The sequence below is a fragment of the Austrofundulus limnaeus genome, unplaced genomic scaffold, assembly GCF_001266775.1.
Source record: "Austrofundulus limnaeus strain Quisiro unplaced genomic scaffold, Austrofundulus_limnaeus-1.0 Scaffold173, whole genome shotgun sequence".
Taxonomy (NCBI): Eukaryota; Metazoa; Chordata; class Actinopteri; order Cyprinodontiformes; family Rivulidae; genus Austrofundulus; species Austrofundulus limnaeus.
In genome coordinates, this window is record NW_013952575.1 from 687,197 (window position 1) to 699,858 (window position 12,662).

The following is a 12,662-nucleotide window of genomic DNA, read 5'->3' on the forward strand; positions in this document are numbered from 1 at the left end:
CTGTAAAATGTTAATAATAATTGTGTTAATATTAATAGTTTTAATGATTACTACATCGTCAGTCATTTTTTTCTGCTCTGTTGTCAACATGTACAGTAATGGGAAATCCAGACTCTTGACCGTTTTGCGTTAGCTGTTAGCTTCACTTGTCGATCACACGGTCACGTGGTTTCTGCACACTCCAGCTGTCCTAAATAACTTCCTTAATTCACACCAATAACATTTGACCATGTTTAGGACTGAATGCTTATCTTTCACATTCATTTTTGCATAGTTTGGACAATTTGCAGTCATATGACACGCAGTGTCATGTTTGATGTCAAAATTGGCAGATTCTACAAAAATCCCGCACCTATACTTAATAATTTTGGTGAAGCATCGTGTCAAAATGCTTATTTGAGCAAATTTGAGGTTGATATCGTCAAATTTGAAGATGAAATGTTTGGAATGATGGTGAAAATTGATGTTTCATTCAAAATGGCCGACTTCTTGAAGGTTTTACAATACGATGCAAGGAGACATTTTTTGTAGGACCTGAACCGTTGCACCTACAGTTGTGTTCAAAATAATAGCAGTCCCACATCACTAGCAAGATGAATCATCTTTTTTGTTTGAATTTCAACTTCTACACTTCAAGTACGTTTCTAGAAGGTTTAGTAAAAGGTATAGAAAACCAACAGACACAACATGCATGCTGCTGATTCTGTGAAACTGAATCATTTACTAAAAGGGGAGTGTTCAGAAAAATAGCAGTGCCGAGTTCAATTAGTGAGGTCATTGATTATGTGAAAAAAAAACAGGTGTTAAACAGGTGGCCCTTAATGAAGGATCAAGGCAACTGTGCATTTGTTCTTGAAAAACAGAGTAACATGGGTCGTTCAAGACACTGTTCAGAAAAAGAGCTTTCTTTGATGGAAAAATAATAAAAAAGGGGAAAACCTATAAAGTGCAGAAAATGATAGGCTGTTCAGCTAAAATGATATCAAAATGCTGTAAAGTGGCAGCCAAAACCAGAAAGTTGAGGAAGAAAAAAGAAAAACAACTATTCGAATGGACTGGAGAATAAACAAAATGGCAAAGGCTCAGCCAATGATCAGCTCCAGGAGGATCAAAGAAGATCTGTGATTGCCTGAGTACTGCAACAATCAGACCACGTCTATGTGAAGCCAAGCGACCAACAAGAAGCCCCCGCAAAGTCCCATTGTCAAAAAAAGACGTGCTGAAGCAGTTACAATTTGCCAAAGAACCCACTCACTGGCCTAAAAAGAAGTGGCGTAATATTTTGTGGACTGATAAAAGTAAAATTGTTCTTCTTGGGTCCAAGGGCCACGGACAGTTTGTCATATGTTTTGCGAACTCTGAATTCAAGCCACAGTTCACAGTGAAGATGGTAGAGCATGGTGGTTCAGGCATTATGATCTGGGGATGTTTCTCGTACTACGGTGTTGGTCCTATTTATCACACCAGGGATCATGGATCAGTTTGTGTACACCAGAATACTGGAAGAAGTCATGTTGCTGTATGGTGAAGAAGAAATGCCCTTAAAATGGGTGTTTCAGCAAGACAATGACCCCAAACACACCAGCAAGTGAGCAAAATCCTGGTTCCAGACAAACAGAATTCAAGTAATGGAGTGGCCAGCACAATCCCTGGACCTTAATCCCATAGAAAACTTGTGGGCTGCCATAACACATGCTGTTCATGAAGCAAAACCAAGAAATACAGAGGAATTGTGGAGCGTAGTACAATTGTCCTGGGCTGCAATACTTGTTGACCGGGAAGTTGGTCAACTCCATGTACCACAGATGTCAAGCAGTTATCAGAAACTGTGATTATGCAACTAAATATTAGTTTATGATCCTCAAGAAAGCTGTAACTTCAAGCATTTATTAGTTTATGCAGTATACTTTTGAGTTTGTAAAGATGTCAACACTGCTACTTTTAATTATTTATTTCTTGACTTTCTGTAAAATATTGTCATATTCAATTACTTTTTCTACTTTTTTGCTTTGAAACAGTATGTGCAGTGCCCAGAATGCATTTGTGTTCATTCAAATACAATTTATAAGAATAATTTTGAGATTTAATCACCTTTTTAAACACACCGCTTTTACTATAAACATACCTGTATGTACTAAATTTTATACATGTACGTTAAAGTAGTCAGAGGGGCTGTAATCAAGATGGAGCTAGCGAGTCAATTTGCCCACATGTGGACTTCTTTAACCTCTCCATATTTTCACTAGTTTTAAATATTTGTTGAGTTTCATAATGCTCAGCCCTCTGGAACATTATGAAATGGCCAGTTTTGCACAAACAGTGACACTGTTTAAGTTCACCAAGCTGCCCTTCAAAATGTTTATAAATCTGTTGTGTAATTTACACCTTTTTGTTCTGGTTCTGCATTTCCTGAATTGCGCTACTTTTGGTGTCTTTCTTTACTAATTTTGCTCCTTTCTGCTATTCTTCTGCCAACTTCTACATTTTTTGTGCTTCTTTCAGCTAATTTGAGTTTATCATGCTTCTTTCACATTTTAATTAAACTTTAGCTTTAAGCTAAAGTTTTTAAATCAATAAGCATTCAAACTAGCATTTTTTTCAGAAAATGCAATTTTTCTACTTACCTTTGTACTTTTGTTTTTGTTTGCCGCTTTGTAACTACGTAAACCAGAGAGCAGCATTGGACTCATGACATGAATTAAAACCAGAACATCTCTAGACGAGAGCCTGGACAACAGAACACAGCAGGGTAATAAAATTAGTATCTGCCAAATAATGATGTCTTTGAGCCTTTCCTAATGTGCCGACCCAGTGCTTGATTTAGTAGAAAAAACTGTAATTAACAACTGTGTCCGTTAAGCACTGGATGTGCCTGATGGACATAAGAAACCATTTTTACTGATGTATTTTGGAAATGCCAGACTCTTGGCCTCAAACATTATGTTGTGTAAAACACAACAGGAGATCTTTTATTTCTAACTGTTCACATCCTAAGAGCCTACTCAGCCCAGTCTAAGGGGCTCACAATAAACAGATCTGTCAGTACTGGAGAGAAAAAAGACAAACAAGTATCAAGCACCACAGAGTAATATATGCATGAAGATACCAAACACCTTAAATGAAAAACCTTAATTTGTGTAACAGAGATCGGAAACCGAGTGAATGTTTAAGAAGCTTTATTCTGTAGATCTAAAAACGTCATTCATGCTCAGTTAGTGTGTCTGTGACCCTGAGCCTAATCAGCACAAAAAATAATAGCTTCTCTCTACTGCTGCTGGTTACCCTCAAGTCTCTACATGTCCCTACAAACCAAAACAATTAATAGAACACCCTGATCACACTCCTAGGGGGTGGTACCTTTTACGTCAGCATCGATATACCGGAAGCCTTAAACAACTCTTTGCTTATACTGCAGATGAACACACATCACAGGGTTTCCCCTAGGATTTTTTTTTACTGTGGTGGCCTCATGCGTGGGTGGGTGGGGTGGTGTAACAGGACAACAGGTTGTCAAAATCTGGTTGTCCGCAAAAATCTCAATAAAAATGAAATCTAATAAGTATATTGTTCTGTATACAAATGTTCTCAGTGCGCAGGTTGACAGTTTCAGGAGCTGTTCGAGTAAAACTTCCTCCTCCTCCTCTTCTTTGAAATCAACATCCATAAGCTTTCTGCTTACAGGTCAAACATTTTCATTTAAACAGGAGTATACTGTGTACATGACCTTATTAAAGTTACAGTTTAGTGTTCTTAGAACTGAAGACTTTCTGAGGAAAGAGGTTTTTAAACAGCTCTTCTATCATTTTAGTGTTTTCAACTGAGGAGCTTTGATATATTTATTTGAAAGAATTATAGCAGAGGAAATTTTTTTTATTTATTTTTACTGATTTTTTTAACCAAACTGACAAGTTTCTCCAAGTTTCTTCTTATAATTAATTACAAACGCCTGAAGCTGACTCCTCCCGGTCCGCTTGCACCTCCACCCCACCCGCGTGTGATTAATACTAATTTTTTTGCACAGATGACTGATTTTTGAAGCTCATTATACATGTAAACATCTGAATGGGTCGACATGTGGGCTCTTAATAAGTCCCGTGGTGAGCGTGGACAGGTTCAGCTGCTGCAGTCGCTGCCCCTCAGTCAGGTGATCTGTCACGATTTTGTTGTGCTCATAAACACACAGTGTTCCGGTGGAAATGCTGCAAGTTGCCTTTAGAAATATAATATATATAAAATATGACGTAATCCTCGGTGGAAAATAGTCCAGGAAATGCTGAGGGGTTTCCCTGGAGGGGTTCACCTGAGCTGAGTGAGGCTGACCTCCCACCCACAGAGAAAGAAAAAAAGACAAAGAAAAAAAGGCAGAACTGTCAGTCAGACGGCACGACCCACTCTGCTCTGTTCTGATTGGGTAAAACTTTGACTGTGTTCTCTTTATTGAGTGAAAGAACCATCAGTTTAATACCTAGACGGCTTTAACAATTTTTTTTCTCCAGTTCATTTTTACAAATTGCGGTGGAAAACTTTAATCGAGGTCTTTTTTTCTTGGTTGTCCACTGGACAACCGTATAGACAGGATAAGGTTGTCCGAAACGAAAATAGGTTGTCTCGGACAACCTAAAACAATGGTTGTGTCAACCCGTTTTACACTGATAAAAAAAAAAATCATTCTGTGTGGTGGCTTTTATTTTACCGTGGCGGAGTGCCACAATCATTTACACGTAGGGGACACCATGCATAAAGTAGAAACATGTTGATTTTACCATTGTTTAAAGTAAATGACTGCAACTGATCTATGAATTTAAAATTCTGTTAATTAGTCACAAAATTTCCTTCACTGTCATATACACTATAATATAATTGCCAAAAGTATCTGCTCACCCATCCAAATGACCACCACCAGTATACAAATCATGGTCCATAAAGACATGGCTGTCAGAGTCTGGTGAGGATGAACTGGACTGACCTGCACTGAGTCCTGACCTCAACCTGATAAAACACATTTGGGATGAATTAGAGCAGAGACTGAGAGCCAGGCCTTCTGTCCAACATCAGTATGTGACCTCACAAATGTGCTTCTGGAAGAATGGTAAAAAAAAAAACCCATAAACACAACCCTAAACGTTGTGAACAGCCTTCCAGAAGAGTTGAAGCTGTTCTAACTGTAAAGGGTGGACCAACGTCATATCACGTGGATTAGGAATGGGATGCCACTTAAGCTCATATGTGGGACAAGGCAGGTGAGTGAATACTTTTGGCAATATAGTGCATAAGACTGTTGAAGTCTCAACAGAACATTGTTTACTTGAACTAAACAGCCATAACAAGATGCCAGATTTGCAGGAGTTGCTAAAGTATTCATCCCTGCTGGGGTTCTATGTTTTGATGTCTTGAAGATCAAAAGAAAGTTGAGGCTTTGTATCTTTTAATTTACAAAACATAATTACCACTTTGAACATACAAAACATTTTTATTATGAAACAAACAGGGAAAAAAATCTAACTATTCACCACCCCAAATTCAGTACTTTGGAGAGTCACCTTTTACAGCATTTACAACAGCAAACCTTGAAAAAAAAATCCTACCACTGGAATTTTTGCCCATCTTGTGTGTCAAAACTGCTCCAGCTGGTTGTGAATGTGTTACGCTTCAGTACAATTTTTTTAAATGAAACCAGAGATTCACACTTAAACTGAAGTCTGGGCTTTGACTGGGCCATTCAAGGACATTTATCTGCTTTTCCTTAAACCACTGAAGTGTTGCTTCAGCAATGTTTTTAGGGTCATTGTCCTGTTGGAAGATTAACCTTTGTCCCAGTCTCAATATATCATCTTTCAATCAACTCTAACTAGTTTCCCAGTCCACAATGATGAAAAACATTCCCACAATATGCTGCTGCCACTACCATGCATCACAAAAACCACTTCTCTCCAAGAAAAACACCAGGATCAGACTGATACTCTGTAAATGGTACTGGGATTGGACTAATTTTCTTTCTTTAACCCCTTTTCTGATTAAGTGTGGCATCCGGAAAACAGACGGCCAAAAAAAGAAAAGGTGAATGCTACCATCTGTCCTGTTTCATGCAAACAGAAAAACATCCCGAGGTGATAGGGTTGTTTCTCGGCCAAATTAGTTGGCTCACTCACAAATCGGTTTATTTACAAGTTGCCTAAAAACACAGCCATTAATTATGACTGTACCTGAAAATCCACACAACTTCACCAAATCATGCTAGAACAGCTTGGTGTTAAACAATGCCTTTTCCAGTATGATGGACAATTTAGAGGAGAACAAAACATCTAAAGTCTGAATCTATGGTGCAGAAACTTCTCAGGCTTTAATCTCATCCTTAGAAAGGTGAATTAAAATGAACAAAACACACAAATTCTAACAAATCTAAACACTGATTATGCAAGAAAGGGCAGCTATCAGTCAGGATTTGGCTCAGCAATTACATGACAACATGCCAAGTAGGGCTGTGTATTGGCAAGAATTTGGCGATACGATACATATCATGACAGAGGGGTCACGATACGATATATCCCGATATATTGCGATACTGTAAGCAAGGCGATATATTGCGATATATTGTGATTTCTTTTGTCCAAAAATTCTATTAAATTAAAACCTCTTACTGGGGGAAAAAATGAAAAACCACAATTCATTGTCTCAGAAAATCTAATATTACAGAGACATACTTTAGATACATTTAGCTATGTTCTGCTTTGTATGTATTTTATTTTATTTGTTTCATAGTTCTTATTTCATTCATGTTTTCAATTATTAGACTAAATTTGCCAATAAATAGTTTGAAAATATATTTTTTGAAGCTTTTAGTTTTTGGTATTAATTTACAATATGGTCAGCCAACACTTAACAATAGCCTCTACCTCAAGAGGTAGAGGAAACAAATGGCTGGCTCACTGCTGCCAACTAGTGGCCAGAGGCTGAACTACAACATAAAATGAACAGCTGGCAGGAAAGTTGACATTTTAAACCTTAACTAAAAAAAATCGATACAGGGCTTTAGAATATCGATACGGTATCGGGAAATGAAATATCGTGATATTTCAGTGTATCGATATTTTCTTACATCCCTAACGCCAAGTTGAGTTGCAAAAGTCTGGCAAAAACTGCACTTTTTGAATACTTTTAGTTATTGTCAATAAAGATTTTGTAAACCTATATATTTAAACTCTACTCTGTATACTACACTATACCATGTCTGACAAAAAGCAGCAAATGGCATTAAAACCAATACATACAAATCCTCTCAATATTTTTTGGCTTTGTTTTGTTTTGGTGTAAGATGGGGTGCCTGAAATATTTTTAGTAACCGCTGTGTTAAGGTGCTAGAAATTTGATTGCTATTTAAACAGTAAACCAAACTTTCATCACAGTTTATTCAAAAACAAAGTGGATATTTGGAAATATTTCCTACTGATTCATAAATCTTGGTATTTGTGTCTGTAACAACAGGAGTCGTGAGCCAAGAAAAGAGAGAATGTTACTATGCTGTAATCACACTCAAACACAGTGAATTATAGCACTGAAGACTTCTGCTGCTCTTGAGTCAGACTTCTGCAGTAATTAGACTCAACTTACAATTTTTCATTTTTCATGCAGGAACTTTGCACTCTGGTTTTGGAGTGAATAAGCTCTCCAGATTAAAGCAAAACAACTGCAGCTACAAGTTGTTTTGTTTTTAAAGTTTTAGGATTCAAGTTCATGAAGGGAATCCATACATGTCAACTTGTACAGATTGTCTGTAAGTTATAGGGGTGTCCCGATCCGATATTGTTATCGGATTTCGGTCCGATATCAGCCAAAAAAACGAGTATCGGATTTTATCGGCCTGCATAAAAAATGTCCGATATAAGCGCTCTGATATTAGCAGTCCGTTCCAGCAGTCCGCTGACTCCGCTCCAGTGTTTCTATCCAGCAGCGCTTGGATCCAGCATGCAGCGTTCACGTGATCACAACAACATGCTGCGCTAACAAGTTAGCAAGAATGTTGGCAGCAGAACTTTCTATTTTCATCAAAAACAGAGTTGAAGCTAAGTGCAAAGTTGTCACGCACAAGTTTTCCGAGGGGGCACAGAACCGTGAACGTTTTAAACCGGAGCTACAACTACTCTCCACCCTGGCAGCAGCTTTGCGATTCGGCTCGGTTCAGCCTCGGTCCAAAAGTGTCTCCATGATTCCAACCGAGCAGAACCTCCTCTCACTCCGGTGGTTCTAGTGGGCAGAAGCGAGGACAGCACGCTTTTTACAGTTTTGACATCAGCAGAATGTTGCCCGTGGATCAGCTCTTGATGGACAGAAGAAAGGAAGAGCGCAGATTTTGTTTTGGAATACGAGCGACACGACGAGAGCAGTGATAAAACCTGCTCCCTGCAGGAGCGAGAGGCTAATCTCCACATGATGCTCAGACTGTAGAAGGTATTAATAATTAACTGACTGATTCTTAATATTTATTTTTGCTCATTTGTAGAGTGATGTTTAATCTATTTACACACTTGTTTTAGTGAAGATTAAGTGCAATGAATTTATTCATTCATCTCTAAGAAATGTGAAATGCTGCTAAGTTGCACACAGGTCCTACATTTGACACACTGATTGTGCTGTTGTTCTGCTATTGTGCCACACCATCTACTGTGCTGAAATTTATCTTTTAAATTTTTTAATCTTTTTTTAGTGTGCTTATGTGTAAAAAAATATATATATTTCCTTTTTTATTGTTCTTATACTGTTTTCTTAGACCTTATAATGTTTTTTTCTATCATTACTGTTCTGTCATCTATAACGTGACTAGGAGAAATGCCCACACAAGAATTCCAGTGTGTATAAACTGCTAGTATATGCACAAATGGCAAATAAAATCTATCAATGATCACGTTGTTTTGAGCACAATCAGTAAAATTGTACCTGTGGACTCTTAACTTTGAACAGACAATAATGGGGGGTTTTGTTTTGTCCCCACCTTCAGTTATTCCCACCATAAAGCAGCACCAGGCTGACAGATGGTAAAAAAAAAATAACTGGAGTGATTTTGAATTATTTTACACTTTAAAAGTACATTTTGTTTTTATTATGTTATTTTTTCAGGGTATTGTAATTTATTTTATTTATTAAATTATAGAATGTTCTTCAGTTTAAAATGTATGTGATCCATTAGTTAAAAATAAATGGGTCAGTTTTTCTCATACCTACTCTTTTTCACTGTTTGACTTGATCAAGACTTTTCTAAGATTTTACACTACAAAATAGGTAAAAGTGCGCGACTTGTACTGTTTTGGTAACGGGTCAATATCGGTACGGGACAATTCTCAAAGTTGTAATATCGGTACCGTATCGGAAGTGAAAAAGTTGTATCGGGACATCCCTAGTAAGTTATAAGGATTTTACATCATTTTGCAGATATACGGACATTTAGAGCAATCTCACGGATTTTTTCAAGTCTTACGGATTTTTTCAAAACCTCATTTTCAAATTTATCTAACATGTCAGAGCCTGTAGGATGATTTAAAAAACAATAAATAACATCAAACAGCCATCTTCCAACCTGTTCTGCAGCTAGAAATAAGTTTTGAATTTTTTTCGCTCTCCTTTCTTCCTGCTTCGCAGTGGGCGCGCTTTCATGTCCACAGCCGACAATCCCCACCCCGCGGGTGCTAGTTGTACGGATGTTTTGCAAAGTTTACGGATTTTTTGGATTTTTATACAGGCAAACGTCCGACGAGGTTGACATGTATGGGAATCATGTGTCTGACCATTTCTTCCCTTAAATACATGCTTTTTCAATTTATTTCTTCATAAATAAAAATAATAAAAGAATTTGTTTAATAGGAAGGCAAGAGATTAAAAAATAGTTTGTCTCACCATAATTACGGTCTTGGCCGAACTGTGTCTGTAGCACAAGCTGTGATGAGCAAGCAGTCCCAGAAATGTGTAGAACATCACTGTGGCCAGGTTACGGAGGTCCAGAAACGACTCCACCAAAGATATGGTACCCATGGTCCAGTCGCAGCAGAGCTCTGAGGGATTCAGCAGAAGCCATGCATTCACCGGTAGCAGGTAGTTGAAAGTCATTTGTCTTGTGGGAGAGGGACTAACTGCTGCTGGGTTATCAAATCTACAAGAGAATACAGAAAGATAAAGATTTGTTTACAGTTATATGAAAAACTTTGGGTACCCTTGTTAATTTTCCTGATTTACCTTTATAAATCATTGATTGTTTGGACAAAAAAAATTCAGTTAAATATATCACATTGGGGACAAACACAGTGATATTTGAGAAGTGAAATGAAGGCACTAGTCCCCTAAAGTGCAAATCTGCTAATTGTGGACCTAAATTTCTCTTTTGCGCTTTAGGGGATTTACTAATTTCATAAAATGATGTGCGGATTTGCGCTTTCTAAATTTAGAATCAAGTAGCGCTAATCGCAAATAATATTCCACATTCAAACATCAATTTCATCTTAAGCAAATCTAAAAAGCCGTCTAGTGTCACTACTTTCTGTAGCCAAATAATTCATCTCTTGATTTTCTTGAACAATGAAGGGGAAAGCCGCCTCCACTTACAGTGACACACCACCGTGAGGAAACAGCGACTCCTCAGTCTGCATAGTGTTCACAGAGCTTTATACTCTGACTTCTGACTCTTCTCGGTGACGGTTTTCACTCCCACAAGTTTTTGCGAGGCAGGAAGCAAATAATTTCTTCACTGGGTGACAATCTAACTGCGGTTCTGATCTGCAGAACCACACTCAGCTGTGCATATTGTACCTCCCCTCTCTGAGGGACACCGCAGCAATAAATATTAAGTAAATAAATAAATAAAAGTAAAGAAGTAAACATGGAACAGTTTAAATTCATCCTCTTATTTTGAAAACAACAAAGTGCCTGTTCTGCATCCTGTAGCCTACCCAGAATGCATTGCTTCCATTTTACAACAAACAGTTTAAAATTATTATATCTGCATGTTTTCTTACTGAACCTCTGCCAAAAACATAAGAAAATGACCAAGAAATAGCAGAACTAGAAATCCACAAGTATTTTTTGTTTTACAACCATGATGTGAAAGTCTGTTTCTAAGAATCACTTCAGCATTCGGCGACAATGTGTCAATCTGTTGAAGGTGGTAGTAAAGCATTGACTTTTCTCTTAACTGAATGTTTTCTGGTAAATGGAAATATGTTGCGGTTTACATTAGCTTCCGTTAAATTTTACTGAGCATGTGTGCTTTTGAACTTGCAGACCTAAATAAACTTAATAGTGCTTAAAAAATTGCGGAACTAAAATTTAAATTAGCGCTGCCCACCACCGGAAATAAAGTTTATATGATTTACTGAAAGTGTGCAATAATTGGTTAAACAAAATGAGGCAGGTGCATAAATTTGGGCACAAAAAATAAAAAATAAACCCTTAACTCAATACTTAGCAGATCCTCCTTTTACAGAAATAACATTCTCTAAATGCTTCCTACAGCTTCTAATAAGGGTCTGGATTGAGGTTGAAGGTATTTTAGACCATTCTTCTTTACTAAACATCTCTAGTTCATTCAAGTTTGATGTTTCCAACCACAGACAGCTCTCTTTAAGTGACACCACAGATTTTCAATAATATTCAGGTCTGGGGCCATTCCAGAACGTTGTACTTGTTCCTCTGCATGAATGCATTAGTAGATTTTGAGCAGTGTTTAGAGTGGTTGACTTGTTGGAAGATGCAGCCCCGGCTTCAGCAGCTTCAGCTTTGTCACTGATTCCTGGAYATTRGTCTCCAGAATCTGCTGATATTGATTGGAATCCATGCGTCCCTCAACTTTAACAAGCTTCCAAGTCCCTGTACTGGCCACACAGCCCCACAGCATGATGGAACCACCCCCACATTTTACTGTAGGTAGCAGGTGTTTTTCTTGGAGTGCTGTATTCTTTTCCCTCCATGCATAACGGACCTTGTTCTGCCCAAACAACTCTATTTTAGTTTCATCAGTCCACAGCACCTTATTCCAAAATGGAGCTGGCTTGTCCAAATGTGCTTTAGCATAACTGAAGCAGCTCTGTTTGTGATGTGGGCGGAGAAAAGGATTCCTCTGCATCACTCTCCCATACAGCATCTCCTTGTGTAAAGTGTGCTGAATAGTTGAACGATGCACAGTGACTCCATCAGCAGCAAGATGATGTTGTAGGTCTTTGGTGCTGGTCGGTGGGTTGACTCTGAATGTTCTCAACATCCTTCACTTCTGTTTATTCCTGATTTTTCTTGGTCTGCCACTTCCAGTCTTGACTTGAACTGTGCCTGTGGTCTTCTATTTTCTCACGTTTCTCACAGTGGAGACTGAAAGCTGAAATCTCTGAGATAGCTTTCTGTATCCTTCCTCTAAACCATGACGGTGAACAATCTTGTTTTCAGCTCATTTGAAAGTTGTTTCGAGACTCCCATGCTGCCACTCTTCAGAGCAGATGCAAAGAGGAGAAAAACCTATAATTGCCTCCCTTAAATACCCTTTCTCATAATTGGAGTCACCTGTGCATGGAGGTCAAGGGTCACTGAACTTACCAAATCAAATTTAAAGAGTAACTTACCCCAAAATTAACTTTTTTTAGCTGATAAACTGTCTAGAATGTGTCTAAAATGTTATATAGTACTGTTTCTGT

The 12,662-nt window shown here is 38.0% G+C and overlaps 1 protein-coding gene across 1 annotated transcript in view; it reads right to left on the reverse strand.

Moving 5' to 3' along the window:
* Window positions 1-12,662, reverse strand: part of tmtc3 (transmembrane O-mannosyltransferase targeting cadherins 3) — a 65,276-nt gene that overhangs the window by 30,598 nt on the left and 22,016 nt on the right. The window contains exon 7 of the mRNA XM_014017620.1: window positions 9,886-10,138. Coding sequence (XP_013873074.1) covers window positions 9,886-10,138 — 253 coding nt within the window. The remainder of the gene's footprint in view (window positions 1-9,885; window positions 10,139-12,662) is intronic.